General features: G+C 35.8%; 1 protein-coding gene across 6 annotated transcripts in view; it reads left to right on the plus strand.

The window, feature by feature from the left end:
- Nucleotides 1-26,896, plus strand: part of DICER1 (dicer 1, ribonuclease III) — a 70,302-nt gene that overhangs the window by 11,833 nt on the left and 31,573 nt on the right. For 5 of the 6 annotated variants that reach the window (XM_048307518.1, XM_048307519.1, XM_048307522.1 and 2 more), the window contains 11 exons: nt 5,665-5,730; nt 6,611-6,711; nt 14,270-14,462; nt 15,368-15,530; nt 15,932-16,062; nt 16,981-17,115; nt 17,824-17,984; nt 19,229-19,397; nt 21,467-21,939; nt 25,595-25,727; nt 26,654-26,896. In XM_048307518.1, coding sequence (XP_048163475.1) covers nt 14,319-14,462; nt 15,368-15,530; nt 15,932-16,062; nt 16,981-17,115; nt 17,824-17,984; nt 19,229-19,397; nt 21,467-21,939; nt 25,595-25,727; nt 26,654-26,896 — 1,752 coding nt within the window. In that variant the 5' untranslated portion in view covers nt 5,665-5,730; nt 6,611-6,711; nt 14,270-14,318. The remainder of the gene's footprint in view (nt 1-5,664; nt 5,731-6,610; nt 6,712-14,269; nt 14,463-15,367; nt 15,531-15,931; nt 16,063-16,980; nt 17,116-17,823; nt 17,985-19,228; nt 19,398-21,466; nt 21,940-25,594; nt 25,728-26,653) is intronic. The other variant, XM_048307521.1, reaches the window with a different exon arrangement.

Here is a 26,896-nt window from a genome sequence, read left to right on the forward strand (position 1 = left end):
CTGAATTACAGGACTATCTATTTTAATGTTACAGAAGAAAGAAACTCTTTTCAACTGATGGCTGTAGACTAGGGTTGTGTACATATATGTGTCATTTTTAATGCAGTATTGTGTCCATAATGCAAACAGGGTCTGGAATTGAAACAAATATAGGAATATATTAATTCTGAGTTGTGCTTAGCAGAAGAGTTAATTGACACGTTTAGTACTATATTAACTTAGCTATATTGCTTGCAGAACCCAACGTAGTGTCAGAAACCCTCAGTTGCACCATTTACAGGGATTTAACTCCTTTAAAACATTATTTCTCAGGCCTGAGTAGTTTTAGATAATAACATAAAACAGTGGAATTGTTTAACAATAATTTCATTTCTCTTCTAACTTGCCTCTTTAATAATTAAATGAGTATTCAGTGAATGCTGTATCCAGTAAACCACAACTGCTTTAATGTCTGGAACAATCCTGTCATTTGCATATCTGGGAATGCTTTTGCATATATGCAGGAATAGCTCTCACTCCATTGTGAAAAATGAAGGGTAAAAAGTTCTCACCATTCATGCCTCGCCCCCTATTTTTTAATGATGGTTGTAGCAAAACAGTTTGTTTCAGTTTTTGAAGCTTCTGCTGTCATTCAAGGAGGAGTAACAACTTGGATACTTTTTTTTAACCCACATGGTTAAGAGTATCTATCACTGTATATATTATGAGCAGATCTAATGTGGAAAATTGGACTAATGCTGCACTGGACTGAAAGGATTCTTAACTGCAATCTACACTTGGCATTAGGGAAAGATACCTGTTAATATACATGCAGAGAACTCTCTCAAGGATGTGTATTTTATCTCAATTTATTCTTTTTCATCTTGCATTTGTTCTGCTACTGTGGGAAGATTGATGGATGAATCAGGAATGGGTCTGTTTTCTGGTTTAGATCTCTGCGCTGCAAGGTTTAGTGGTGCTAACTTGCAACAGTATTGGAGCTAAAGGACCTTTATGAGCCACTTACCTCACTGCTAACAGAGGAGGTGGTTTATGTTTGACCCTGTTCCAGCTTTCATGGTTGATCATTTTTGCCAAGTAAATTGTTGAATATTTTCGATTCAGTTTCGGTATTATGTCAGTTGTTCTGGAAGGTCAACAGTGGTACAGATAACCTGTGATATGGAAATGCTACATGAGGCTTGAAGCATTATACTGGTGAAATGTAATATTTATGGCTTCTCACCACTTTTGAACCCCAGACACCATGCAAATATTTGCTTTTTTTGGACAATATTGAAAATAAAGATCGATGCATTAAAAAAAATAGAAGTTAATTGAGATGAGCTGCTGAAGTCTTATTATTAGTTTAACTGTAAAGAATGTAAAGGAATGCTGATGTTCTAGTCTAAGTGCATCTATTTACATAGAGGGAAATAATTACATCTTTTCCACTTTGGAATTAATTCAGATCATTTTACAATCATGCACATTTATTCTGCTCTTCATCTTGTGTGAGAGCCCTTGCAACACTGTTGGTTTGCCACAGCATTTTCATAGAATTGCAGAATTCCATATGATTTAGGGAAAAGATGCCTAAAATCCAACTATCAATGTAAGACTGCCCAGCCCAAACAAAACCATGTCCCTAAGTGCCATGTCTACACATTTTGTTAAATACCTTCAGGGGTGTTGACTCAACCTGAGCAACATCTTCACCTTTAGATGTTCTTACATGTTCCAAAAGAAAAACAAAGACAAACCCAGCAACAAGCAAGCAAAAAACCAAACCAAAAAATAACAGCTGTGTGGACCTATGGAAATGTCTTGGAAGTTATTCACATATTTTCCTTCAATAAAATAAAATAATCAAGTATGGTTTTTGTTTGTTGCGGGTTTTTTTTTTTCTCCTCTCTGGTGTTCTTTCTCTGGAGATTGAATTCTATGTCAGCTGAGGAGCTTTGAATGTCCTCAGAATTTGGGAGAAATAAGTTTCTTTGTACTACTTATTTTTATGAATTTAATACTGACTTCATCCCAGTTTCACATAAAAGAAAATTCTAGTAGTGTGCCCACAAGTTCGTTGCAGGGAAAGGCCATGTGAAGACAAGTAGTGTAACTGGTGATAAGTCTTTCTTTTTTGAGATGACATTTAAAACAACAAAGCGTAAATGTGGACTAAATAATATGCTAACCACCATGTAATACTTATGCATTTTAAGGTTGCACTAGGAAGAGTTAGTTTGATGCACCGTTAATGATGAATACTTTTTGTTTGGTTGATTTGGTTTTCTTTGTTTTGTTTTGTTGGGGGTTTTTTGGATCTAAGGCTAGAATTTGAACAGTGGTTCTTGAGTGGTACATAAATTGATATGGCCAACTGCAGTAGATTTGAACTCTCATTTTAGAATTGGTACAAGTTTTAGAGCTTGATTTACACTCCAAATGTCTGCTGGCCTTGCATAATACAATTATTGACTTCAGAGAAAGTCTTTTGTAGTGTGGGGCACTTAGTAATTTTGGATGTTGCGGCACAGTGTTAACAGTGAACTGTTGAGTGCCCATGTTTTGAGGAGCTTGACTTCTAGCCACATGCAGAGAAAGGGTTTATGTTTATGCAAATAATGGGATTGAAGTCTCCACATGGGGTTATATTCAGGGGGCAGCTGCTGCTTTTACTTATCCAAAGCAAGAATAATTAATCCTTTGGAACTGTACTTGCCTCACAGCTTGCCCCCAAATTGAGGAAGAGAGAAATCCCTGCTCTAATGTCTGCTTAATTGCTTTCCTGTGGAAAGACATAAGTACCTGAAAAGCTTGAACATAACCTTTAAATTAACTAAATCATCACAAGTAAATAATTTGGTACCCAAGTAAACAACCAAATAATAAATAAATTCACAGATATGGTCAGTTATCCCTACTTACGATACTGATATGATAGTATAGTTACCCATAAATTAGAATCTACACATTGAGCTACAGTTTTTCTATGCAGCAAAAAAACCTCTCAAATAAGTGGCATAATTTAATTCTAATTGCTGTTAAAACTAATAAATGTGTTTCAGAGTGTTTGTATATTTAGAGAGGTGTGTGTCCTGAGTGTAATTCTTTCCTGACTTCCCTGAAGAAGGCTTAGGTCCTTGGGTGTCAAAGAGTATATTGCTTTCAAATTAATCTGAGGTGGTAGGGAGTTTGTACTATGGTTTCTGACATAACTTTATTGTTTGTACTGTAATAAACCGAAGAAAAATAGTTGAAATATGAAGTTCCTGGAATAACAAATGGAAGAAAAGGATAAATCCTGTTTTATAGTCACCCCTTCCCCCCAGCCCTCAGCATACGTGGCCAGCTGTAATTATAGAGACAGGATGCCAGCCCAGGTGTACTTTTTCTTCCCAATCATAATGGCAGTTTTTACCTTATCCCCTAAAGATCATGCAGGACTTTTGTTCATGCTGGAATCCCGTTGTATTTGCATAAAGATAATTCACTTCATCACAGCTTTCATGTGAGTTTAAGAGTTCAGTTGCATAGAACTTACTGCAAGATAACTTCATTTTCATGTTGTTAACAATTTGAGTAATGGTTTAACTGCTGGAAGGAATAGTTGTATAATTTCAAATTGAAGATGCTGAAGAGCAAGAACGTTGATAGCCTTTCAGATTCAGCCTGTTGTTTATAGTGTGACAGCAAGTCTTTTACTGTAAATTTCAGTTACCATTTTTCTGACCATCCTTTTTTAATAGCAGGTTAGGTATCGTATGAATGAGATTATTTTCAAGGACTGAGTTATAAACCCATGAAATAAAAATAAAACCTGTTTATATAGTCTGTATTCTCTGATATATTTGGATACTTGGGTTTTGCATTAGTAGTGTTTCAGTAGCAAATAGCCAAGATACTTCAAGATCTTGGCTGAGATTTGCAGAAGTAACTTGTGGTTGCTTGCAGATTTCTAGAGTGCTGGAGATTTGCAGAAGTGCCTGCTGTGACACTTCTTGGATGCTTCTCTTGATGTCTTTATAGGAACTGGGGATTTTTTCATGTTAGTGCTTTGAGTATTTATTGTGTTTGTGGTATGTTTTGGAGTTAGACGTTTTAAGTGATTGATTATCTTAGAATTCTTGCCTTCTATCTGTTGATAAAATATGTGAATGTTGAGCTCTTAAAAGAAAAGGTGACATTTAAGAAAAGGGGAAACCTTGCTGTTTGATAGAAGACATTGGCTTTCCTAAAAATTAGGTTTCTAAAATGTCAATAATTTTTCCTTTTTGTTTCTTTTGCTTGTTTACGAGGTCCTCTGACACTATAGAGCAAAATTAAACATATATATATATATTTTTTCTTTATTTTTGGTGTGGTAGAAAATATTTTGCCGGCTGCGACTGCAGCATGGGGGATGTTCGGTGCTGGGCTGCCCGGGCGGTGCCGCTGTCCCGAGGGCCGTCGCCAGCAGCAGGTGCCCGTGGCCGCCGGAGAAGGATCGAACCCGGCTTTGTCTGAGTGGGTGCACCAGCACCATTTAGATGCTAATGTGTTATACGCTGCTGTTTTGTACTAGACCTTGACTGCATCTCCGGAATGTGGCCTGTCTGGTTTTAGGTTGGCATTCAAAGGGCCTACTGTAATTCCTGCCTTCCAATCGATTGATTAAAGCCTCGGTCTTCTGACTTCGATGTGCCAAAGGAAGCGGTTGTGCTGGTGGAGAATTAGAATTACATACTTTTTTGGTTCTTACCTACTGGTCTCTGTGCTTTGTGTTTGCCATCTGCGATTAGGCAGTAAAGTAAATTTGCTCTGTTAAGCCACACATGGCATTAGCTTTATTGACAAGGGTTGAACGTTTCTTTCTGTTCATGCTTGCTTTATGCCAGGGTATCCAAATGCTGCGTTGTTCTCTTCAACTTTTCTTGTAAATATATAGAGTGGAGTATATTTCTATATTTTTGCCGTGGATGCGGCAGTTTTCTGTGGGTAGGTTATTTTCTGGTTCAATGGAATATATATTCTGGTTCATGTTTAGAGGCAGTGAATAAATGAATAACCTAGACATAGTAGGAACATGCTATAATAAATCTAAGTCCTACTTACTACATCTTAGAAGCAATTTGCTGTATTTTGTGCTGAAAATAAAAGATGTATTTATGTGTGCTGCAAACACAAATTTAAAATGTAGCCTAGGGAGTAAATGTTTTGTGGGTCTATTTTGTACATGAATGCAGTATTCATTAGATTTTCTGTGCTGCATTCCTTTTGTATTCTTGTAAAATTGAACGGTAACTGTTTACTTTGTTTTCTGGAAAACATACATTCTTTCAGATCTCTCTCTTAAATGTGTTGAATAATAATTTTCTTCCAGATTTCCTTACTGTGTTAGGTGAAACATACGTGGAGGGAGCACAGGGGAGAAAAGCTGTAAATCTAATTGGCCTCAGCTAGCAATTACTTTAGCAGATAAAACAAAATATGCAAATATCTCCTGAGCACTTAAGGCTGGTCTTCCAGACACTGACTCTCTGTATCCCTAGCCAAAAAGGGGCATATGATAATTAGATTTTGAAAGACCATGTGCTCTTGCTACAGAGCTAAATATTAAAATGCAAGAAAGCAGACTACCACATGGCACAGTTGATTTTAATGGCAGTTCATGTTAAAATGCTCTCTCTTTATGTTGCCTTTTAGGTTACCTAGGGTGAAACAAAATTACAGGCTTGGAGACTCTGGAAAAGCTCAGCATCAGCATTTGAGGTAAAAATGAACATACTGAACTAATCTTGGGGGTGTCCTCTTTGTTAACTTTATGGAATTGATTGGAGGAGAAATTTTCATCAAGATTCATTTTGTGTTTAAGTTTTCAGTATTGATTTTAAAAAATTGGACTTCACTATCTGTCTTTTTAGGTCTGGAAAACCTCACACTTTTAGGTGTATATATTGTGCAAGTATTTTATTTTATAGCTTTAAGAACACTAGATCTGCTTAAATACGGTATTTTTGCTTTGAGTTGTAGTTTTTTATACATATATAATACATATATTTGGCTAATATATCTAGAAATTCACTGTCATGAATTATTATTTTTCCAAATTTTACTTTTGTGGTTGAATTACTATCTTAAATGCACAGGATTTTCTCTTTTACTAAAAAGACTGATGTGTACTTTGAGAGAAATGGTTGTTGCTTTTTCATGAGTTGACTGTATTACTTGCAGTTTCAAATTGAAACAGTATACGGAAGTTTGAATTCTGATTTTTTTTTAATGTCGAACTCAAATTGAAAATATATGTGCATGGAAAAAGCAATACAATTATACGAACCATAGTAAAATTATATCAAACACTCTACTCCTGTATTTCTCACGTGAACCAGTAATTAATGATAGTAACCTGGAAATAGGACTAGGGAAGTATGTGCACATTTAAACTAAATTATCTTTTAAATAACTCTTTTACATTTTAGTTTCTAATAGTAAATTAAAATAATTTGTGTTCAGAGTGAACTTAGGTAGTTCATTTCTGTCAGCAAGTTGTGGTGTAGGCTCAACACATATAAGTGTTTATAAGCAACTGAATTACCACAATTTATCTTGCTATTGTAGTTCATAGGTTTTTGTTCTTGTTTTTTTTAAGAGCCAAGGCTTGCAAATTATGTGATTAATCTACAAGCTGATATCATGATGTCAAAATGCAGTTTGGGAAGCATAAACACAGAGATTGTGGAAATTAAAACGGTAAGACTGTGCTTTGTAGTATGGGAGAAACAGGTTTTGATGTATCACTGCACTGTGTTCTTCTATTTTATATTTAAAGCTGCTTCAGAACTATAGAGTAAAGTAACTTCCACGTGTGAATTTATAGAAATTGACTGTGAATTTCTTTGGAAAGAAAAATGAAAGTAGCTACTTCATTTTATTCATAGAAGTTTAAATGTTTATCATGAAACACATGCCCTGCTATTTCTTATGAAGCTGAATATGATTAGAAATCTATTCAGTTTTTTAAAAGAATGTGTGTATTTTTCTTGTGGATTTTATATTCAAATGTAGTTGTGTTGGTGAAATACAATCAGTTAAAAAAAAAAAAAAAAAGAGTTGACACAAGGGGTTAGAATTAGAATTGAATTCATATGTTGTTCCAGATAGGAGATACAAAATAAATGGTAAGGAAAAGAAATGACAGGTAAATTAAGGTCTTAGTTTCAAGACTATGCTTCAGTTTGAAATACGAGTTCTGCAAAAATAGGGAAAGAGGCTATCTGATTAAAACTACGTAGCAGAAAAATGTGGGTTGATAACGTAGGGAAGAGAGAAATGTGTTTAGTTCCGCTGTTGATCACCTTGCCTTGCATCTTAGGTCCATATACTTCATGCTTTGTCTTTTGTCCTTTGTGTTTAGAAGGTAAAAGGAGTCTGCATAGCACCAGTTCTACACTGCTGATTAAGCAACTACGTAGTTAGGGTTGTTCCACAGGCCTTATACACATCATTTGAAAAAAATGAATGTTTGTTTCAGAATCTGGCTGCTTGTCTGTATTCCTTAAAGGTGAAACAGCCGCTTTCTGCACGTTTATTCTGAATGCCTCATGCAGTGGTATCACTAGAGATGTGCTACAAAACTGATTTTTGTTTTCACGTTGTATTACTTTACTTGTAAATGCCCTACAGCCTGTGTGTGTTACACTGATAAATAGTGGTATAATCCTTTTGCATTCGACTGTTGCAGTGTGCAGCCGCACAACTCCTGTGGGAGCAGTGTCTTGCTGGCTCTGTTGGTCAAGCTGGACTGATTGCAACATGAAGTGTTTATTAGGCTTTTGCCCCATGTCCAGGTTTGGTCATACTGAACACTACATGAAGGACTTCAGGGTTTTTCTGAGTCTGCTAAGTGTCATGTTGTATTCCGTTTCTCTCCTACAAACAGACATTTAGAAGGAATCTGCCAGGAATTTCAGCTGTTAACTGTTGTACTGCTTGTAGAAGTGTTTCAAAATCAGCTCATCCAAATATAGAGCATCAATTTAACTTTGATTTGATAAGCACTTTAATGAAACTTTTCCTGAACAACAGAAAGCAGCCTTTGTTGTTCTGGTATGCCTTAGTAGGCTATTAAAGACCAGTGTTCTGCTTGTGCTGTTACACTGATTGTGTATCAGAAAAATAGAACTAATAAAATTCTTGTTGTTTAAAATGACATTCACAATCAATATTGATGATTGTGCTAGGGAAACCAGGGAATATGGTCTTTATAGAAATGCTTATATTTGAGAACATTTTAAGACCAAATGTAAAAATTGCTGTTAGGCAATGCATGTGATAAAGATCTTTGAAAGATGGGAGAGAAAGAATGTCTCATAAGCTGTGTTCTGTGTTAAAGAGAGCACAATATAAAAGAGATTTCTGATTCATCTTGCTCAATAATACTGTTTGACAGTTGTTTGATGGTTAAATTTTGGGCTTTTCTTTTTCCAGATTAAACTGGGGGGTTTTAATTTGGGATTTTTAAGTTCTTTTAAGAGAACTGAAGTTGCAGGAGTAATATTAACAAAATATGCTTCTTTTTCTGGAAGAAGTAGTATATTCTTTTGGACTATCACAGAAAAAGTAAAATCCTTTTAAAAAGTACACTTCTTCTAAAAGGAGGTTTAGAAACCAGACAAAGTAGAATTCTTGCAAATTCCCCTTCACTGAGGCAAAAACAATTCTTGCCACTGAATGCATACAGTGTAAGTTGGTATGGAACATTCTCAGTGACATTTTACATTTTGTATATTAACATTTACATTCATTTTCTACTCTGTATTTCATATTTGTAATATTTTACATTTTTTCTTTTTATTTGGACCTCCTTTACCCAAGTAAGAATTTTCTGTGTTAGACCACTCAGCAAGTTAATGTTTCATATAGCAATTGAACATAGAAATTGCTATACAGAAACTGCATTCAGACTCTTTAAGTGTTCATGTAAGAGAATATTCAAGCAGCAAGGTTCTATTAATGTTTTTTTATAGACTGTGGTTTATTTCCTTTAGAGTAAGTGGATTATTTTTACCTCTTGAGGCTAACTTGTTTTGGCTGGTGCTGAGAGTGTTTTTAGAGGATAAATTAGAACACTGTCTGTTCACATTCCTGGACAAAGATGAAATCCTAAAGCATTAGAAATAATGTTTGTATCACAAGGATTATATTAGGTACAATTTTAAAAATCAGTCCAGAAAGCAAATTAAATGCATTGCAAATGGCAGTAAGAAATTTTTGTTGTTAATGGGAGATGGTTATAGTTTTCATCAACTTGTGAATATAACATAAACTGTGCTCACAAATGGTGGTAAGAACTTGAAAGTTGCGTCCCCAGCGTGCAAGTCTCTTCTCCATGTACCTCAGTGCCAGTCCATAAATGTTTTAAACTGTCCTCCAAGCAGGACTAGATCCAGGATGTCTCATTCCAGGTGAATGCTCTGGTCAGTTTGGCCTGTATTCCTTAGTGCAGTAAACATTGAATTTTTTGTGTGCCAAGGGATGGCTTCAAACTGGATATAGTCATGTGACTGAAAAACCTACACCACAGTTCCAGAATTATTGCAGACTAGAAAGAATTGCTATTGCATGTTGTTGACTTCATTTCCAACATTGTATGTTCTTGTGAAAAACAGTTCTTTAAATGATGGAATAAGGGGTTAATTTTAGCTCTGCAGTTCACTATCTGTTCACATAAATGTGAAATAAGGACACTAGGTTGTAAATTCTTCTCTTAAAACTCTCAAGATTGATGGCCATGAAACTGGAACTTTCACTATTATTTTAGTAGAGCAAATAAGCTTGAGCACTGTGCTGCCTTATCCAGCTTCTAAAACTAGTCTAAAGTCACAGGAGGCAGGATTTGTTTCAGGTGTTTCTTGCTCCAAATTCAGCTTCATCAAGTTCTTACAGTTTCTTTTCTATCAGTTTTCAAAATAGTGTAGTGGACAAAGATGGAACATCTTAGCAAGTATCTTTATTACTCAACACTGGCTGAGCAGGACTAGTTTGGCTTTTTTTTTTTGCTTTACTGTTAGCCAGTTTCAGTTAGCTCATGTTCAGTTTTCTGTCCACAGATTCTGAACATATGTGCTTACATCTCAAATGTTTTCAATTTAAAGTCTTTTCTTCAAGTAGATGTGTTCTTTCCCTTTTTATTCCTAGATGATCCTGTACTGCTTTTCTTTTATTGAAGAACTTGATATTTTTCCTTGCTATTGAAATAGAGACTCTAGAATGATACAATTACTGCATTATCTGGCTTACTCCCGTAATAATGTTGACATTGATCTTGTCAGATCTTACATACTTCCAATACAAATCATAGAAATGAAGACCAGTACTACGAAACCTTAGTATAGCAGAAAGTAACATTGATTTGGGAGGATAACTTTTTCTTTTTACTGACTTAGCTTAAATTCCCTCCCCCTGTATGTTCTTTCAAATGTGTTATGTCCCATGCCAGCTCAACCCAGGTATGATTGTAGTGGCACACAATGCTGTTTTGGTTGTGTGTGCTTTTCAAGTTACAAATGTGCATATATTTCTTCCTTTGCACTTCAAAGGGGTTTTTTTGAGAATGCTTTTTGATCTCAGTGACATGATTGTACTTAAGAGCAGGTCTTTCATGAAGGTACACAGAAACCAAAGCTGTAGTTTAGAGTATATGTTGTTTCACAGCCTGGAGCCATACATAAGCATAAATCCTCTTGCTTCTTAACAGCAGGGTAACTAAACTGGTATCACTGTTATTAGGTGCGTAGCAGAAGAGATTAATTACTTGTAATATTTGATCCTGTACTTGTTTTTTATTAGCAGCCTTTTAAAATAAGGTTGGTTTTCTCTCCTTAATTCCCTCCTGGTGATGCAATATAGCTATTTTATATATGTTCCCAAAGTTGTATTTATCATTTGAAAAAGAAACACAACACAGATGGAATAGTAAACAAAGAGGAGGCGCTGCTCATCTAAAGTGATTTATAAAACTGAAGTGTCTGGGCTTATGTACAAGAATGATTGAGGAATCAGCTTCAACTTTTACTATGGAAAATATTTGGGGTTTTTCTATTATGACAGTGAAGTCTCATTTTAAACAAAGCAAACATTAGTTGTTATTTCACCAGTTGCTCTATGTCAGTAGAGAAGCATGATTGAAACCATTTCAATGAAATACTGTAATCAGGCAAAAGACCTTTGTGTTCTTCAGACACTACTGGGGGTTTGAACTATACAATCTTTAAGGTCCATTCCAGCCCAAACCATTCTATGATTCTAAGGATTTTTTGTATGTGTTACCAACTAGTGTTTCCCCTCACTGGAATACAAAAAGAGAAGCTAGATATATTAAAGGAGAGCTTCATCTATAAGTTTGGAGAAGGGGGTGTTGGGGATGACACTTTCCCCTACTTTTTCTCCCTTCTTCCTTGTTCTCCTGCACCTAAGCTGTCAGTTAGAAGCTGTCAGAAAAGCTTCACTAAGGTTAGTAGTGCCCTAAGTTTCCTGATGCTTTCTGCTGGTGGCTGGGGATTGTGTGTCATGCTACTGTCCTTGCCACGAGACTGATTTAATCTATCAGTCACATACTGATAAACATCAAGTACATCTGATGTGCGAATGCTCAGTAGTTTAGAATGTCAAGAATGATCAGATTGCTACATGCAGCTGTGTAACACCTAAACCATTCTATGGTGACTGTATCTTTCCTGCCAGCTGTCTCCTATGACCCAAAGCTCTGGACTGCCAGTGGAGGAACAGCCATGAAACCACTAGTTCTGAGGAGGAAATGAACCAAAACATCTTTGGTTGTGCCAGATTAGAACACACTATAAAATTACTATAGGTGCATTGTTAGAACCTGCATTTGCTTGTATGCATTCTTTGAAATGTATAGAAACAATTTAAGAGTCTACAGGAGTCTTTTTTTGTATTACTACTGAAACGAATAATAACATAGCATGATTTTTTGATTTGTGTAGACTGTGTTGTTCTTTATTTACAGCTAAATAAAGCAATATTGATCCATTTTATCTGTTCAGTTAATCTGAAATACTTGGGCTCAAATACTAGCTTACATTAGAGGAGTGAAAAATAAATGAGAAGGTTTGCATGAGTTTGGAGATTGTCCTAAAGCAACTGAAAAAACATAAAATGTCAAACATATTCTTTACTATGTCCTGTGAAAATGCACATCCGTTCCTTTTGAGTTTTTTTAAGATTTTAATACATCTTTTCTTTTTGGAATCTTCTCACTATGACAGTTTTTGTGATGCTCAAATGAAAATATCAGACAGTATTCCAGCAGTATCAACACTTACATTAAAGAGGAACTTTTTTGATGGAGGGGGAAGTACGTTTATTGCTGAGCCTAAACCCAAGATGTTACATTTGGCCTTGTTCACTAAGTAGCATTTACTACTGAACGTTTGTCTACAAAAGATAAATAATTCTTTACAAAGGAACTGCATGTGTAATGCTACTTCACCTTAACCACCCTGTCCTTTGGGGCTTCCCCCGCCACTTTGAAATGAATTGAGACAAAGCTTTATCTGACCACTTACTGTAAAGTGAAATTACTTCTGACTTTGTAAGAAGGGTGATCACGTACTTCAATATATTGCCTTCCCTTTATTTTACAATATATGCCTGAGATGGAAAGTGAGATAATTGGTTTCATCTCTTTTTTCACAGCTTCCTATAATTATTTAATACTAGTTCAATATCAGTGTCTAGACGTGGTCCAGATTATAATATTTAATTAAAAAATAGTAAGATATAACAGAGAGCAACAGTGTTATTAGTTGGAGACTACGGAACAAATCTAAATTAATATTTTTATTTAATTACAGAATCACATAATTACTAGGGTTGGAAGGGACCTCTAGAAATCTAGTTGATGCCCCATTTTTGATGATTTATTTGTACTGCTTTATTTTTAATGTCTCTCTTCAGTTATTTCTGATAACCATTACTGGTTTTCTCTTAGCATATTATACTTTTCTCTTTTTTTTTTTTTTATTCCTTACTGCACATTTGCAAAACTTAAGCAAGTTTTGTTGCTTTCCTGTTGTGTAGAAAAGCAGGAACATTTCAGTGCAATAAAATGTTAATTAGCTTTTCCTCATATCTTTTTAAAGAATGATTAAATATGAATGCATCGTCAATTTTACGCATTTCTCAACCCATATTGATGCTAAAATTAATATAGAGCTTGTAGGAATTTTGAGGGAAAATAACTTTTGAAAATACTGGGTTTTGGATAGGGTATGTATCCAGTTTAAAGAGGGGAGTATTCAAAATTCCTTAGATTTCATGTAGCATGTTCCTGTATACGTCAGCAATATTCTTCTATGTCATCAGGCCATGATCACTTTCCCAGGCTAAAGGTTTTTTGTTGTGGGGTTTGTTTGTTTTTTCTAGTTGGTAAGTTTTTTTGTTTAGTTTTTCTTTGTTTTCATTTTGATCATTCCTGACAAATAGCAAATGTTTTTAACTCACTCAGACACACACAGGACCCTCTCCCCACCCTGTGATGAGAACTTCATAGCCTCAGTGGGAAAGTATTCTCCAGTGCATAATTGTCATGAAGTTCTGAATGCCTTGTTTGTTTATGAATTATAGTGTCTTTATGGAAATTGGTGGTTAACCTGATAAGGGTCCCATTCTGTATTAGTCCTTACCAGAGTCATCAGCAATTATTTATAATGCTTCTAACAGTTCTTAAAAAGATAATCTTATCAGAATCTGATGATTTGAAAATACTGAAGTTCTTGGGTAATTCCTGTTCTTCTCCTAGCTATTAGAATAAAATTCCTGTTTGCATGTATTTAGAGCTTTAACTGGTCAAAGGCCTTTTTGGTTGGAAGGAAAAATGGAAAATGATACTTTTGCCTATGCTGTAGAAAATCAGTGTTTTTCTTTCCTGCAGTAAAGGTTAAACAGCTTTACTTTTTAAAGTTTGTTGTAAAGATATAAAATGAGATTCTGTGAGACCATAAATGGAACTTCATATTAAAATGTATGTGTGTAAATCCAATTGCATAGAATGAGCATTGTCCTGTAAAGTACAGCTCCTTTTGAATTTCGGGGGTACTTTGATTAGCACGTATCTTCAAGTGGAGAAGCGCCTGTAAATTTAAAATTAACAATTTCTGCTGAAAATAGTATAAGAAGAACACTTCTGTAAGTAAAATGAAGTAATGTCCTTTTCTTAATATAAATTTTCTCTTCTTGCTTGAGATTGCAACTATATCTAATACTGTTCATTTTCTTCTCATAGTAGGCTGTGCTGGAACAAAAATGCAATGAAAGAAACACTGGATGAATGAATGAAAAGCCCTGCTTTGCAATCCCTCAGCATGGCGGGACTGCAGCTCATGACCCCTGCTTCCTCCCCAATGGGTCCATTTTTTGGACTACCATGGCAACAAGAAGCAATTCATGATAACATTTACACGCCAAGAAAATATCAGGTACTAGTGATAGTACTAATACAGTAACATCAAAAAAAGTACAATTAAATCCATTAATTAATGGAAAAAGAACAAGAGCAGGTGGAGAACATGCAGTGATGCACACTGTCAAGACATGTCTCTCTCAGCACCACCTGTTGGGAGCTAATTCTGTAGTTTGGCTGGTTTCTTACGTTTGTTATATCCCCATTCCCTCTTCTCAGTTTGCTCTAACAGTCAGAACAGCTTTTAAGCTGGGTGTTTCTCCTGCCACTCTCTGCAGAATGCTGCAAGGGACAAATAAACTGTGCCTCTCAATTGTATGCAGACATCATGTCTCCTTCCACCTCTCACTTTGTCTTCCACATTGTATACTAGTTCTGATTTTTGGTTCACACACTGGTCGAAGCAGCCCTCTAAAGTCAGAAACCCAATCAGGGTACTCTGATTTTCACTTTGTTATGGAAAACTGTTTCTGAGTTCTAGAATATCAGTTCTCTTTGCACTACAGAGGTGCCCAGAAGTGTTTTGTTAGTATTACTGAGAAACTTGGATCACCTTGAGCTAGCCTTCTTGCTTGTTTGGTTGAATTGATGTGTGCAGTTAGATGTAAAAGCTGTAGCTTCTTTCTTTTCACAATGTATCTAGCAACAGAATGATCTATTAAAAAGATATATTTAGAAAGCTACCTGAGAGCAAACTGTGGTACTGAAGAAGGATTTTAAAGCTGGGCTATACATAGTGTGTTAATGTTTTTGAGAGATTGTGAGAATACATTGTTATGAAAAAGATCTGTTAATTATATGGCACTGGAAGGATCTCAGGCGATACTACTGACTTGTCTATAGTTTATCACTTTTGTTATTTTTTTGTCAGCTTTTTCACGCATTGCTGCAAGTAAGGGCATTATTATTTTTTAAACCTAGGTTGAACTGCTTGAAGCAGCTTTGGATCATAATACAATAGTCTGCTTAAACACTGGCTCAGGGAAGACTTTTATTGCAGTACTACTCACTAAAGAGCTGTCCTATCAGATCAGGGGAGATTTCAACAAAAACGGAAAAAGAACTGTGTTCTTGGTCAACTCGGGTAAGAGGAAATGTTCCCAAACACACTGCTAATATTTCCATGGAATATTCTGTAACAGTAGTTCTCTGAAAGTAAAGCTGGGAGAAACTTTTGCATAAAGTCTTCAACAGCAAGGGTGCAGTGCCTTTCATCTGTTGTTTCATCATGCGTTTAACGTAACCTGTTTATATATATAACATGTTCTGTTTTCTAGTTTGAAGTTAAGACATTGAATGTGAAGTGCAATTTAGTTACCGATCTGTTTCCTTGATGTGGTTTTGCGTAAAGACAGTTGCCAGGTACACGTGGTTTAACGTTAGCCTACACTAAAGACCATGTTATAAAATATGGTGCTAGGTCATATGACACACAAATTAAAGTATGAGAAGACCTTTATGTAATGAGGTTTTTTTTTTCTTAAGCAAATCAAGTTGCTCAACAAGTGTCAGCTGTCAGGACACATTCAGACCTTAAAGTGGGAGAATATTCAAGTTTAGAGATAACTGAATCATGGACAAAAGAGAAGTGGAGTCAGGAATTCTCCAAGCATCAGGTAATGTATTAAGTAAAAACTATAAGCAAAGCATACAGACAGAGAGGTTGGATCAGAAGTGGTTTCTTCCGAATATACATTCAGTCTTTTTAAAAAAGAAATCCAGCATATTGGTAATATTTATATGTTAATTTTGAGGCAAATATATATAGGCATTGTCAGGTTGTTTTTAAAAAGCCATCCTCTAAGTCCTTTGTTTTAAATCTCCCTGACTTGTTCATGATGTTGATTGCAGAAGAAATTTTGAGTGTGCATACTATACTTTAAATGCTATTAAAATCCTATTAAATGTTAGGGTTTTGGGGTTTTCTTTCTAGTGATTAGTAATGGTCTGTGGAGCACATCTGAGGAACTCCGATAACAGAAAGTGTTACTATACTTAGTGAAGTTCAAAGTGAGTGTAAAAATAGTACATAATTTTATTAAAGAGCTCCATTTTTATGTGTACAAGAAATAAGTTTTTCTTTAAAAAGAATTCTGATAACATCTTGCTTATGTTATGGCTGCAAATAGTTAAGAGCTTATGAAAAAACTATCCTTCTTGCCAGAGACATGATGCTGGGACACATAAGGACACTAACTTAACTTATTAGGATTTAATGATGCTTGTTCTGTGTAGTCTGATTGGTGTTGAGATTGTTGTATTCATTTTTTAACTAGGCATGTGACTGGAGATATACAAACGCACACAAATTCGTATACATATATATATGAACACCCCCCTTCAGATAGATAACTTTCTCCAGTAGAGAGTGTTTGATTCTCTTTCGTCCTTACCTGGTGTAGGTAGATGAATAGGGGTTGATATTTGCTAATGCTGTCTCACAAGATATGCTGAAGGCTTTTCCTCCTTCACCTTGACATGAGACAGCTTGTACTTCTCTTGTACTGACATTTGTTTCTTTCCTTTCAACCTAGGTTCTGGTTATGACATGTCATGTTGCTTTGACTGTTTTGAGACATGAGTATTTATCCCTGTCAGATATTAATCTTCTGGTGTTTGATGAGTGCCATCTCGCCATCCAGGATCATCCATACCGTGAAATTATGAAGGTGCATTTATTGCATGAATGTTTAATATGCTTGGCTGAGGAGAAGAATTCAGTGGGAGGGCTGGAGAATTGGGAGCCATTTCAGGCAACTTTTACTACCAAGAAAAAAATATTAGTGGAACCAATGTTAGCGTGTTCCTGGGACTGTGAAATTACTGGATTGAGTTAAGACTTCAGTGATACTATGAGGTAGAGGAATAATGTATGTACTGTATTTTGTAGTGGGGATTAAAGAAAAATCTGTCATTAACAGAGAAGCTAAATTTATTGCATTAGGGGAATTTTGTTATTTTTAAAAATGCTGATTTCTAAAGGTGTGTTTAGGGCTCTTTCCAGAATATTATTGGCTCCATGTCATATTTGGCTTATAAGTGAGAGATACCTGCATAATAAATCTCTTTCCAAATCTCTTCTCAAGTGCATGTGCCTTTTTATATGGTGTGGAAGTATTATGACATGTATTGTAAGTGTGACAAGGATATTCTGTTTAATGCTAACTGTTTCTATTTTTCCATGTTGTAAGTATTTACCTTTAAATATGATGGCTGTTTAGCTTCCTGTCAGTAGAACAGAAAATATTAATTCAGTGTTTGGTTCCTTTTGCAACACCTGATATTGAAATAAAAGTTTCCAGCCTAAGCATCGTAAGTTTGCAGGTAGATTAACAGGATACCTTTTGCAAATAATTTAATTTGATTTGATTTCACAGATCTGTGAGGATTATCCATCATGTCCTCGAATTTTGGGATTAACAGCTTCCATTTTAAATGGGAAATGTGATCCTGCTGAGTTAGAGGAGAAGATCCAGAAACTGGAGAAAATTTTAAAGAGCAATGCTGAAACTGCAACTGATTTGGTGGTCTTAGACAGGTGTGTTTTATAATGATTGTTGGTAAATTGATGCCTGCATTTCCTTTTTGGATAGAGGAATAAACCAGTAGCAATATTTCATCTTCTAAATTTTAGAATTGTGTGTATATGATGCTGCTATTCCATTAGGGCAGAGATGGACTGTTAAATGGCTTATGAATACAAAGGCTGATTGGCCTTGGTATGGAGAGATTTTCTGTAGTTAAAAAACAAAACAGCAAAGACACAACAAAAGATCCTCAAACAAACAAACCCAACCCAAAACAACCAAAAAACCCTCAACACACCACCAAGCTAAAAAATTGACATTTCACAAAATATTCCTGAACTTTTAAAATGAACTCTTTTGTTTGAAGTGTAACTATCTCATGTCCAGTGGATGCCATAATGTCACTATTTAGGAATGTGTTGCAACGTCCACAGTACAATGTGTTCTTAATGCCAGAGAAGTTGCCTTTTTTTTTTCCCCCAAATGCATAGCCTGGGTCTTAAAGGCTGATGAAAGATAGAGGGAGATGAGATGAGGTAGTAAATATTTAAATAGCAGGGCAAGTGAGTTACAGAATGTAGAATCCTATTAATGTTATTAAACTAAAGGTGGTGATAATGCGATGACTTGGTGTAGGGAATAATTAAGGTGAAATGATTGCCACGTAGAATGTTTTCTTCTTCCACCTCTACTGTACTGTTGTGTTTCAGACAAAGTTAAAAGTGGGTTTTTTTCATGTTATGGAGCAGGTGTTTCATCTGTGTGTAAATGTTTTAAATGCATTTTTTTGAACTCATCTGAACAATTTGCTTTTAAGAATTTCTTACTACCATTCAAGAATAGTAATTATTTTACTTGTGTAAATGGATATATAGACATAAATTTACATTATGTGGATTGGTTTTCTTTTGTATATCAAGAGAGTGCACTATGGAAAAATGAGTGAAGATGTTGGTGAAGTAAATTGAATTTCCTTAAATTTTCCAATATTTAAAATGAAGATAGCAATATATTAACCTCCTTTTTAGAAGTGTATTAGAACAGTATCTAGAATTAAGTAGTTCAGTATTTGGGGTGGTGGAGGTTTTTCTAAAGTGTTTAACTGTATAACTTTTAATAATTCTTAATTCATGGTGGGGAAAGAAATGTTCTTGAATACACATCATGTTGCTGTTGTGTTTGCTGTATAACATTTAGAGCTGAAATAGCCCTGGCTTTCAGAACTGTGTTTAATTTGATCTTTGCCCTCATTAAGATATACTTCTCAGCCATGTGAGATTGTTGTAGACTGTGGACCATATACTGACAAAAGTGGGCTGTATGGAAGATTATTAAAGGAATTGGATGAAGCACTGGCTTTTCTAAATGACTGCAACATATCTGTGCATTCAAAAGAAAGAGATTCTACCTTAATTTCTAAGCAGGTAAGAATATCAAGAAATGTGAGAAACCTGGGGAGCAGAAATCTTGTTACTGTTTTTCTTTGCCACGTATGTTACATAACTGAAACTTCCTAAGCTAGCCATCCTTGATTATCTGAAGCAAAAAGACTTCTGATTTTTGTGTTCATTAACATGCAGTTGTGTTCGTAAATGAGTGGGGCTTCAATGGCAGGCATTGATTAGAATTTCATTTAGTTTGACATTCAGACTTGCTTAAAACACTAAAACAGTTCTGCACCCTGATGTAGTTGGTCCTTATCTCTGAAGTCAAGAATACTACATTTTCACAATCTCCTATGACCTTTGAATAAATTCAGTACAGAAGAGGAAATAATGCTTCAGGAAGAATTTGGACTGTACCCAGTTGCATTAAAAGTTGATAAAGGAAGAATTTAGGGAAAAATTCCAGCCAGAGATGTATGGTGTCTGCAGTTTATCTTAGAACAGTATTGGACTAGTGACACACCTTGCTGGAATGGAATTTGAATCTCAAGCTTGCCCCTGACTTTCTCTGTGTTTGCCCCTGTGTTGTCCTGACTTTTGGCCCAGAAGGTGTGGAGTGTTTAGCAGGGACCTCTCACACAGAGGGTCCAGACGCCTTTTTTAACCCTGCTTGGGCTTCCCGGTTTGGAATTACCTCCTAATGTAGTTGTAAGTCTTTGAACTTACATAGATGTAAGTCTTTGAACAAGAAGTCAGTAGTGAGTCACTACTGTGACTATTCCTATGATAGTCTATGAGAAATTTGGAGAATGTATTTCTTTCTTCAGCCCAAAATATTTTGGTTTCCTTTAGCATTCTTAGAAACTGAGGACTCTGACTCTGTCCATAAAATACTGTTTGTGCCAGAGGGAAAGATGGTACATAAGGCAGCCTATCATAGTGCATGGGAATTGGAAGTCCTGGTTACTTTTGTGCTAAACTTAAACAATAATAGGCTAAAATACATAAGGAATGCTGGTTGGAGGCAATCTTCATGACTTGCAGAGTCCAGAAGAGTGGATTAACTGCTATACATCTAAAGCATCTCAGAGAAGATGGAGGCACCCAAATTAAGGAAGTAAATGAGTTTCAGACTGAGGTGTTTTATGTCTTGGCAATGTAGGAGTATCAAGCCTCTGTATGAAGTTACAATTACTCTAGATAATTTTGCCCTTAAGTGTTAGAGCTAATAAACTTCTCAGAGGATAGCATCAAGAGGATGATAGCCTGTTCTTTATTTCCTCACAGAAGGGAAGAAGGAAGAGAAATTAAAGTAGCAGCTGAAAACCAGCATCCTGACTGTTACAGTTCAGTTGTAGTTCTTCTGGTGCAATAAAGGGCATCCAAATGATAAGTCCTTTTACCAGTGTACCCCATTTCTGAATTGCTAGTTTATTGCCTGACAACTTCACTCTTCAGGAGGGAACAACTTCTCATCAGATAAGATTATGATGGTACTCTAATGCCTATTCTGTTTTCTCTGAATAGGATATAGTTCTCTTGTTTTAGTATTCCACCCACACATACAAAGCACTGTGTTCTGCTTTTGCTTTGAAAGGATAGACTTCCTAAGGCTACCCTAAGGCCACCGTGCAACTTTCTGGTTATATGCTTTTGAAACCCTGCCAGCTGTCAGTAGTAAATAAAGTAAAAATGCCCAGTAAAGTGTTTATTCTATTAGTTCTATGTTATATAATAAAGATAAGAATTTTTGCTTTGTTTATCTAGCTGCTTCAAAAAATACTCTTCTTTGTAGTATAATTTTCAAATTACAGTTCTACAAAATAGCAAAATTTTGATTAAGCTTGGGGTATTTTGGAGATTTACAAATGTACAGTTTGAAGTTGATTGGTAGTAATTTAAGGGGGAGGGGGGAACTTGGTCCATTAGAAAGACCAAATTTCCCAAGGTCATCTAAATAAGAAAAACAGACTTCTGCATTTTTTTTTAATAGAAAAATTGTCATAATCCTTACATAGACTGTGCTGTAAGAGAAAAAAGCCCCTAGTCTTAAATGAATAGTTCATGAATGTACTCTTTGAACTGATACTTGAATTCATTTGTTGTAGATATTGTCAGACTGTCGAGCTGTGTTGGTTGTTCTGGGACCGTGGTGTGCAGATAAGGTAGCTGGGATGATGGTGAGAGAGCTGCAGAAGTATATCAAACATGAACAAGAGGAGCTGCACAGGAAATTTTTATTGTTTACAGACACTTTCCTAAGGAAAATACATGCACTCTGTGAAGAGCACTTCTCGCCTGCCTCACTTGACCTGAAATTTGTGACCCCAAAAGTAATAAAGCTGCTTGAAATCTTGCGCAAATACAAACCATATGAACGGCAGCAGTTTGAAAGTGTTGAATGGTATAACAATAGGAATCAGGATAATTACGTATCTTGGAGTGATTCTGAAGATGATGATGAGGATGAAGAAATTGAGGAGAAAGAGAAGCCAGAGACTAATTTCCCATCTCCCTTTACTAATATTTTATGTGGAATTATTTTTGTGGAAAGAAGATACACAGCAGTTGTTCTAAATAGGTAAAGCATTTTATTTAAAATAAATATTCTGAAGAAAAAAGGCAGACTCAGCTGCCAGGATGTTAATATCATGAATATATAGGGGATTGCCATGTATTTTCAGAAGTCTATTTATAAAGTTGGTGTAGGAGATGATATGGAATATTCTAAAGCATAGGGAAGAGCATATGTCTTTGAAAGTTGTACTGGAGGACTTGTTTCGGTCCTGAGTTTTTTAATTTGATTCCTTTAGAAGGCAAAATGTGAAATACTGTACTAAACCTATAAAATAAGCATATACTGATTTATTTTAATCAGTCTTTAAATTTATATTTGCAATGGATGTTGGAAACTTCTCTAGCCTACTGAGTGCAATACTTCTGGAAATCTCACCATTACCCTACTAAATGACAGTATTATATGATCCAAGTCTAGAGAAAATCAAACTTACTCTTGCACAAATATCTCTCAATATTTACCAGTACTACTTTCACAGTTGATGTTTATAAAGCACCTATTTAGTCAAACACTAAGTGCTTTCTTAAAGTCTCCACCAAGAAAAATATGAACCCTGGGAGTGTTTGCCAGCTTGCAATATTGTAGTTCCTTATCAGTTTGTATTCTCGAATGTGATACATGTTAGTTATGTATAACACTTAATTGTTAAAAGCTGTTTTCCACAAACTGTGAATGACATGATTGATTCACCTATCCTGGTTTTGGTTTTTTGATAGGTTTCTCTGATAGTGTAGCAAACGTCTTATGCAAGGTGTTCATTGCATCCTGGATACCTCTAAATCTGACCCCTCTGTTGGTACATTTTTGCTTGAGTCAATAAGTGCATAACATATCCTTTGATCTGCAGACTTGCCTATGTGTTTTTTGTCAACTTTTGTCTTTTCTCTTTTCTTTTTTGCATTTTAAATATGTTTACATAAATCTGCAGTATGAGGCAAACCAAGCTGTTCAGCAAAATGAACATATTCTGTTAGTAAGTCCTGAAGAAATAACATTAACAGTCTTTTGCTGAGCTGAAATGAGTATTTCATTACCCAGCAGGGAATGCACAGAATTCTGAAAACTTTTTTCTTCTCTGTTCCATTATGAATGTGATTTAAATAATACTGGTTTTCCACTGTGCATTCTTGTATTCTGTAATTTATGCACTATACAATGTCCTATCTGCTGTTGAACCTGACAGAATACGGTCTCTAGATGAAATAGGTGATCAAATTCTGCCATCTTTGAGCTTTAGGCACCTTGAGCAGAGGTTATTGGTGGCAAAATATAAAACTGAATGTAACTTTTTATCCCCTTTGGAAAGCTAGCTGCCAGATTCTCAAAATGCTCCTTTACCTCATGTAGCACCTGATTTCAGAATACCCGATGTTGTACTGACCATCAGACTTGAGCTGTTGGAATTAAGACCGGAAGCCTTTAGTGGAGAAGCTCATTGTAGGCCCTCTTCAGCAGAGTGGATTTAGTTCAAGGGCCTCTCCTGATGATAGCTATAATTAGGCTATATATAGGGGGAAGACTTTCTCCTGAATGGGAGAGTCATGAGTGATTGAATTAGTATATCACAGCTACTTGAGCTTCCAGTAATCCAGTATGGATCATTAAAAGGAACTGAGTTAAAACAGAAGTATAATTTTTCTTAAAATATATTTATTACGGTACTATTTGGAATACCATTTTATGAAATCCAGTATGATGGAAGAAGGGCAAAATTCATGGCATGAGTTGTACTTTCTGGGTCTTTAATTATTATTACACTCAGTCGATGGAGAGGCTCGCTCACTGTTTAATTTGGTGTATACAGTTGAGTTCTGGTGCCTATAAGCTCTTTTTCAGAACAGAAGAGATTTTCCGAAGCCCAGTTTCCTTCCATTTGTGTTGCAGTCCCTCTCAGCTCTCTTAAGAGAAGGGTTTGAAAGCAGAAGTTCCTGTATCTGTTTGAAAAACACCACCTGTTACCTACCACAAATACTTTTTTTTAGTCACAAGGTTGAAGTAGTGAATATTTCTCAGGAACTTGCTGAAGATTTGCAATGAAGTATTTATTCAGATGCTTTTAATTGTCCGTTTCTATACAAGTGAACTAAAGTAAGAGTGTTCAAGATATTTAGTAGGTACTCAATCTGTATGACCTCACAGAAATGCCATGTTGAAAAAGAAATATTAAAAAAATATTTCTGTCCAGTTATTAACTCATGCTTTCATAGAGTGTCTGTCTTGAGAGCCTAGACTGCATACAGAAACGTAACTCCATTTGGCCTTGAACTAACAAACCACATTTGCATTTTGGCACAGGAGGATCCTTCTAGTCTATTCCCCTAAGGGTGGCAAGTTGTATGCCTCTTCTGTCCTCTTGCCTATCTCCCTGTTCATTCCAGTTTTAACAGATCTATAAGGAGGAAAGCCTTCAAGGTGTTTTATGTTCCCATAAATTTTGTTTAAAACAGGGACTAGGAAAGGGGACAAGACTTCAGTAGTTTTCCAAGGTTAGAAGGAGCAGGGAGAACTTTGTCATTTTCCACCTGGTTTGGCAGCAGCTTGCTGGGCAAATGGTAGGCTTGTAGCCGGGGACTGGCACCAAACCCATCTACTTATATGAGAGGCAGAAATGCTAGAGGTCTTTTTGGGAAAGGTTGGAGTTGCTGCTGGAGGTGTAGAGAGGCAGGCTGTTCTTTGGCTGTGAGGAGCACCTGGCAATGGACAGGATGGATATGCTTTGAGCAGAGTAGTGCTGGGATGGCTGTAGTGACAAATGCAAGGGATTATTTGTTGTATATAATCCCTTGGTTTTTATTGGCTCTGCTGCTTAAAATTAGCCTGTTACAGCTGAGAAGTTCCAAATTCTGTTCATCCTGGAAACTGATACTTCCTTTGATTGTGCACTGTAATTGTGGTTTTAAATCCACACATGCCTCATTCTTAGATTTAGGGCATTATATAGGTGAGCAATCTTCTACCTTATCTGTGAAATCAGAACACTGCAGAAGCCAGCGTTTTCTGCTTCTGTAACATAAAGAATAAACTGAGTGGAAATGAAGTGAGAGCATGAATGCTCCTCACATCCCTGTTGAGTATTCCTTTTAAAGAATTGTATTTTGTCCTCTACTTGGGTTAATTTTACAAGTAGTGAACATCTCATTGGGTAGGCTGAGCATGACTCTTGAGAGCAGGTCAATATTTTGTCACCAGTGTACTTGAACAGAATGTATGTTCTAATATTAAGTAGAATTACAATCTTAAATTTTAACCTAAAAGTTAACATTTTATACTGAGGAAATATACTTTTGTTGAGGAAGCAGTTACAGGTCTTTCTTCTAAGATCAGCTATAGCTTACAGAAAAAGAGATTAACAAAGTAATTTTGAGTAGGGTGCTTTAACAACAGAGAGCCTTAGAGTAATAGATTGGTTTCAGAATACCTAGTTTTACCATGATAGGTCTGAAATGTGTCTGATGCATGAGCACTCCTTGTGTTTCTGTATGCAGTCTGTCTTGTGGTAACCTTACAGAGGTTTTCGAGAAGACTGCAGTCAATTTATATGTTAGCATGACTTAATTGTCATGCTTCCACTTTTCTTTTTAATATAGGTCTTACAAACAAAAGATTTTCTTCCATTTTGTGGGTTGTGTAACTTCTAAAACACGTGTAATATTTTTAGGTTGATAAAAGAAGCTGGCAAGCAAGATCCAGAACTGGCTTATATCAGTAGCAATTTTATAACTGGACATGGCATTGGCAAGAACCAGCCTCGTAACAAGCAGATGGAAGTAGAATTTAGAAAACAGGAAGAGGTAACTTCAAGAAAAAAAATTTAAACTGGCGGTACCTTCAGAACCTTTTGTGTGTGTGTGTCTTTGAAAACAGAACAAACCAACAGGCAGAGTCTGGGGCACAGTCATTAGAAGTCCAGGGGACAGCTTTGTTTTAACAAATACGCATACTTATTGGAGATTCAGATGTTGTTTGTAAAACAATAAAAGCACGTTTGGAGATACTGCTATGTTACATTACACAAATAGAAATTAAAACTTCATGTAAAATCATGTTTATATTTAGTCAGATCATTATCTAATTTTTCTGCATTGTGTTAGTGGTAATATAATACTACTGTAAAGAATGTCAGGCTTACTGACATTTTCAGTAGTTAAGCTGATTTTAATATTTATCTTTTCTAAATGTGAGTTTGGTTAATCATTAAATGTTATTAAAAAAACCCACCTGATTTTACATCGTTTAAAGTTCATCCTGTCTGGATTGTGGTCCTGACACCACACCTTTCCTTAGTATTGTTTCTTATATAGTATAAATACCAGAAGTGCCAGCTCTAGAATGTGCTCTACCCTGAGGATGCTTCAGCCTCAGAAATGTTTGGGAAAAGATGGTGTCCTGAAAGCAGCATTTTTTTTTTCTTTAATACCACAACTGAAAACTTGTAAGTAGATAGGGGGGATCCTCTCCATTTCTAGGGGTTATAGTAGCTTCTTAGACACATGTGATTCCATATATCAGATGTTATTCCTAGAAATCTGCTGGTTCTGATAAATAGTCTTGTTATGTTTCTGAAAAGATTCTTTGTAATAGTTTTGTATTTTCATGTCTGGACATGTTTTGGGGGCGTCTGAGCCAGTCATCTTGGTTTTTACTGCCTTTTGTTGAATCTCATGATGGTTACAGATCTTGGACTAATATGTCGAATTTGTCTTCATTACTTTTGCAGGTTCTTAGAAAATTTCGTGCACATGAGACCAACCTACTTATTGCTACTAGTATTGTAGAAGAGGGCGTTGACATACCAAAATGCAACTTGGTGGTGCGTTTTGATTTGCCCACAGAGTACCGTTCCTATGTGCAGTCAAAAGGAAGAGCTAGAGCACCAATTTCCAACTACATTATGTTAGCAGATACAGACAAAATCAAAAGTTTTGAAGAAGATCTTAAGACATACAAAGCAATTGAGAAG

This window comes from Corvus hawaiiensis, chromosome 6 (genome assembly GCF_020740725.1).
Source record: "Corvus hawaiiensis isolate bCorHaw1 chromosome 6, bCorHaw1.pri.cur, whole genome shotgun sequence".
NCBI classification, from domain to species: Eukaryota; Metazoa; Chordata; class Aves; order Passeriformes; family Corvidae; genus Corvus; species Corvus hawaiiensis.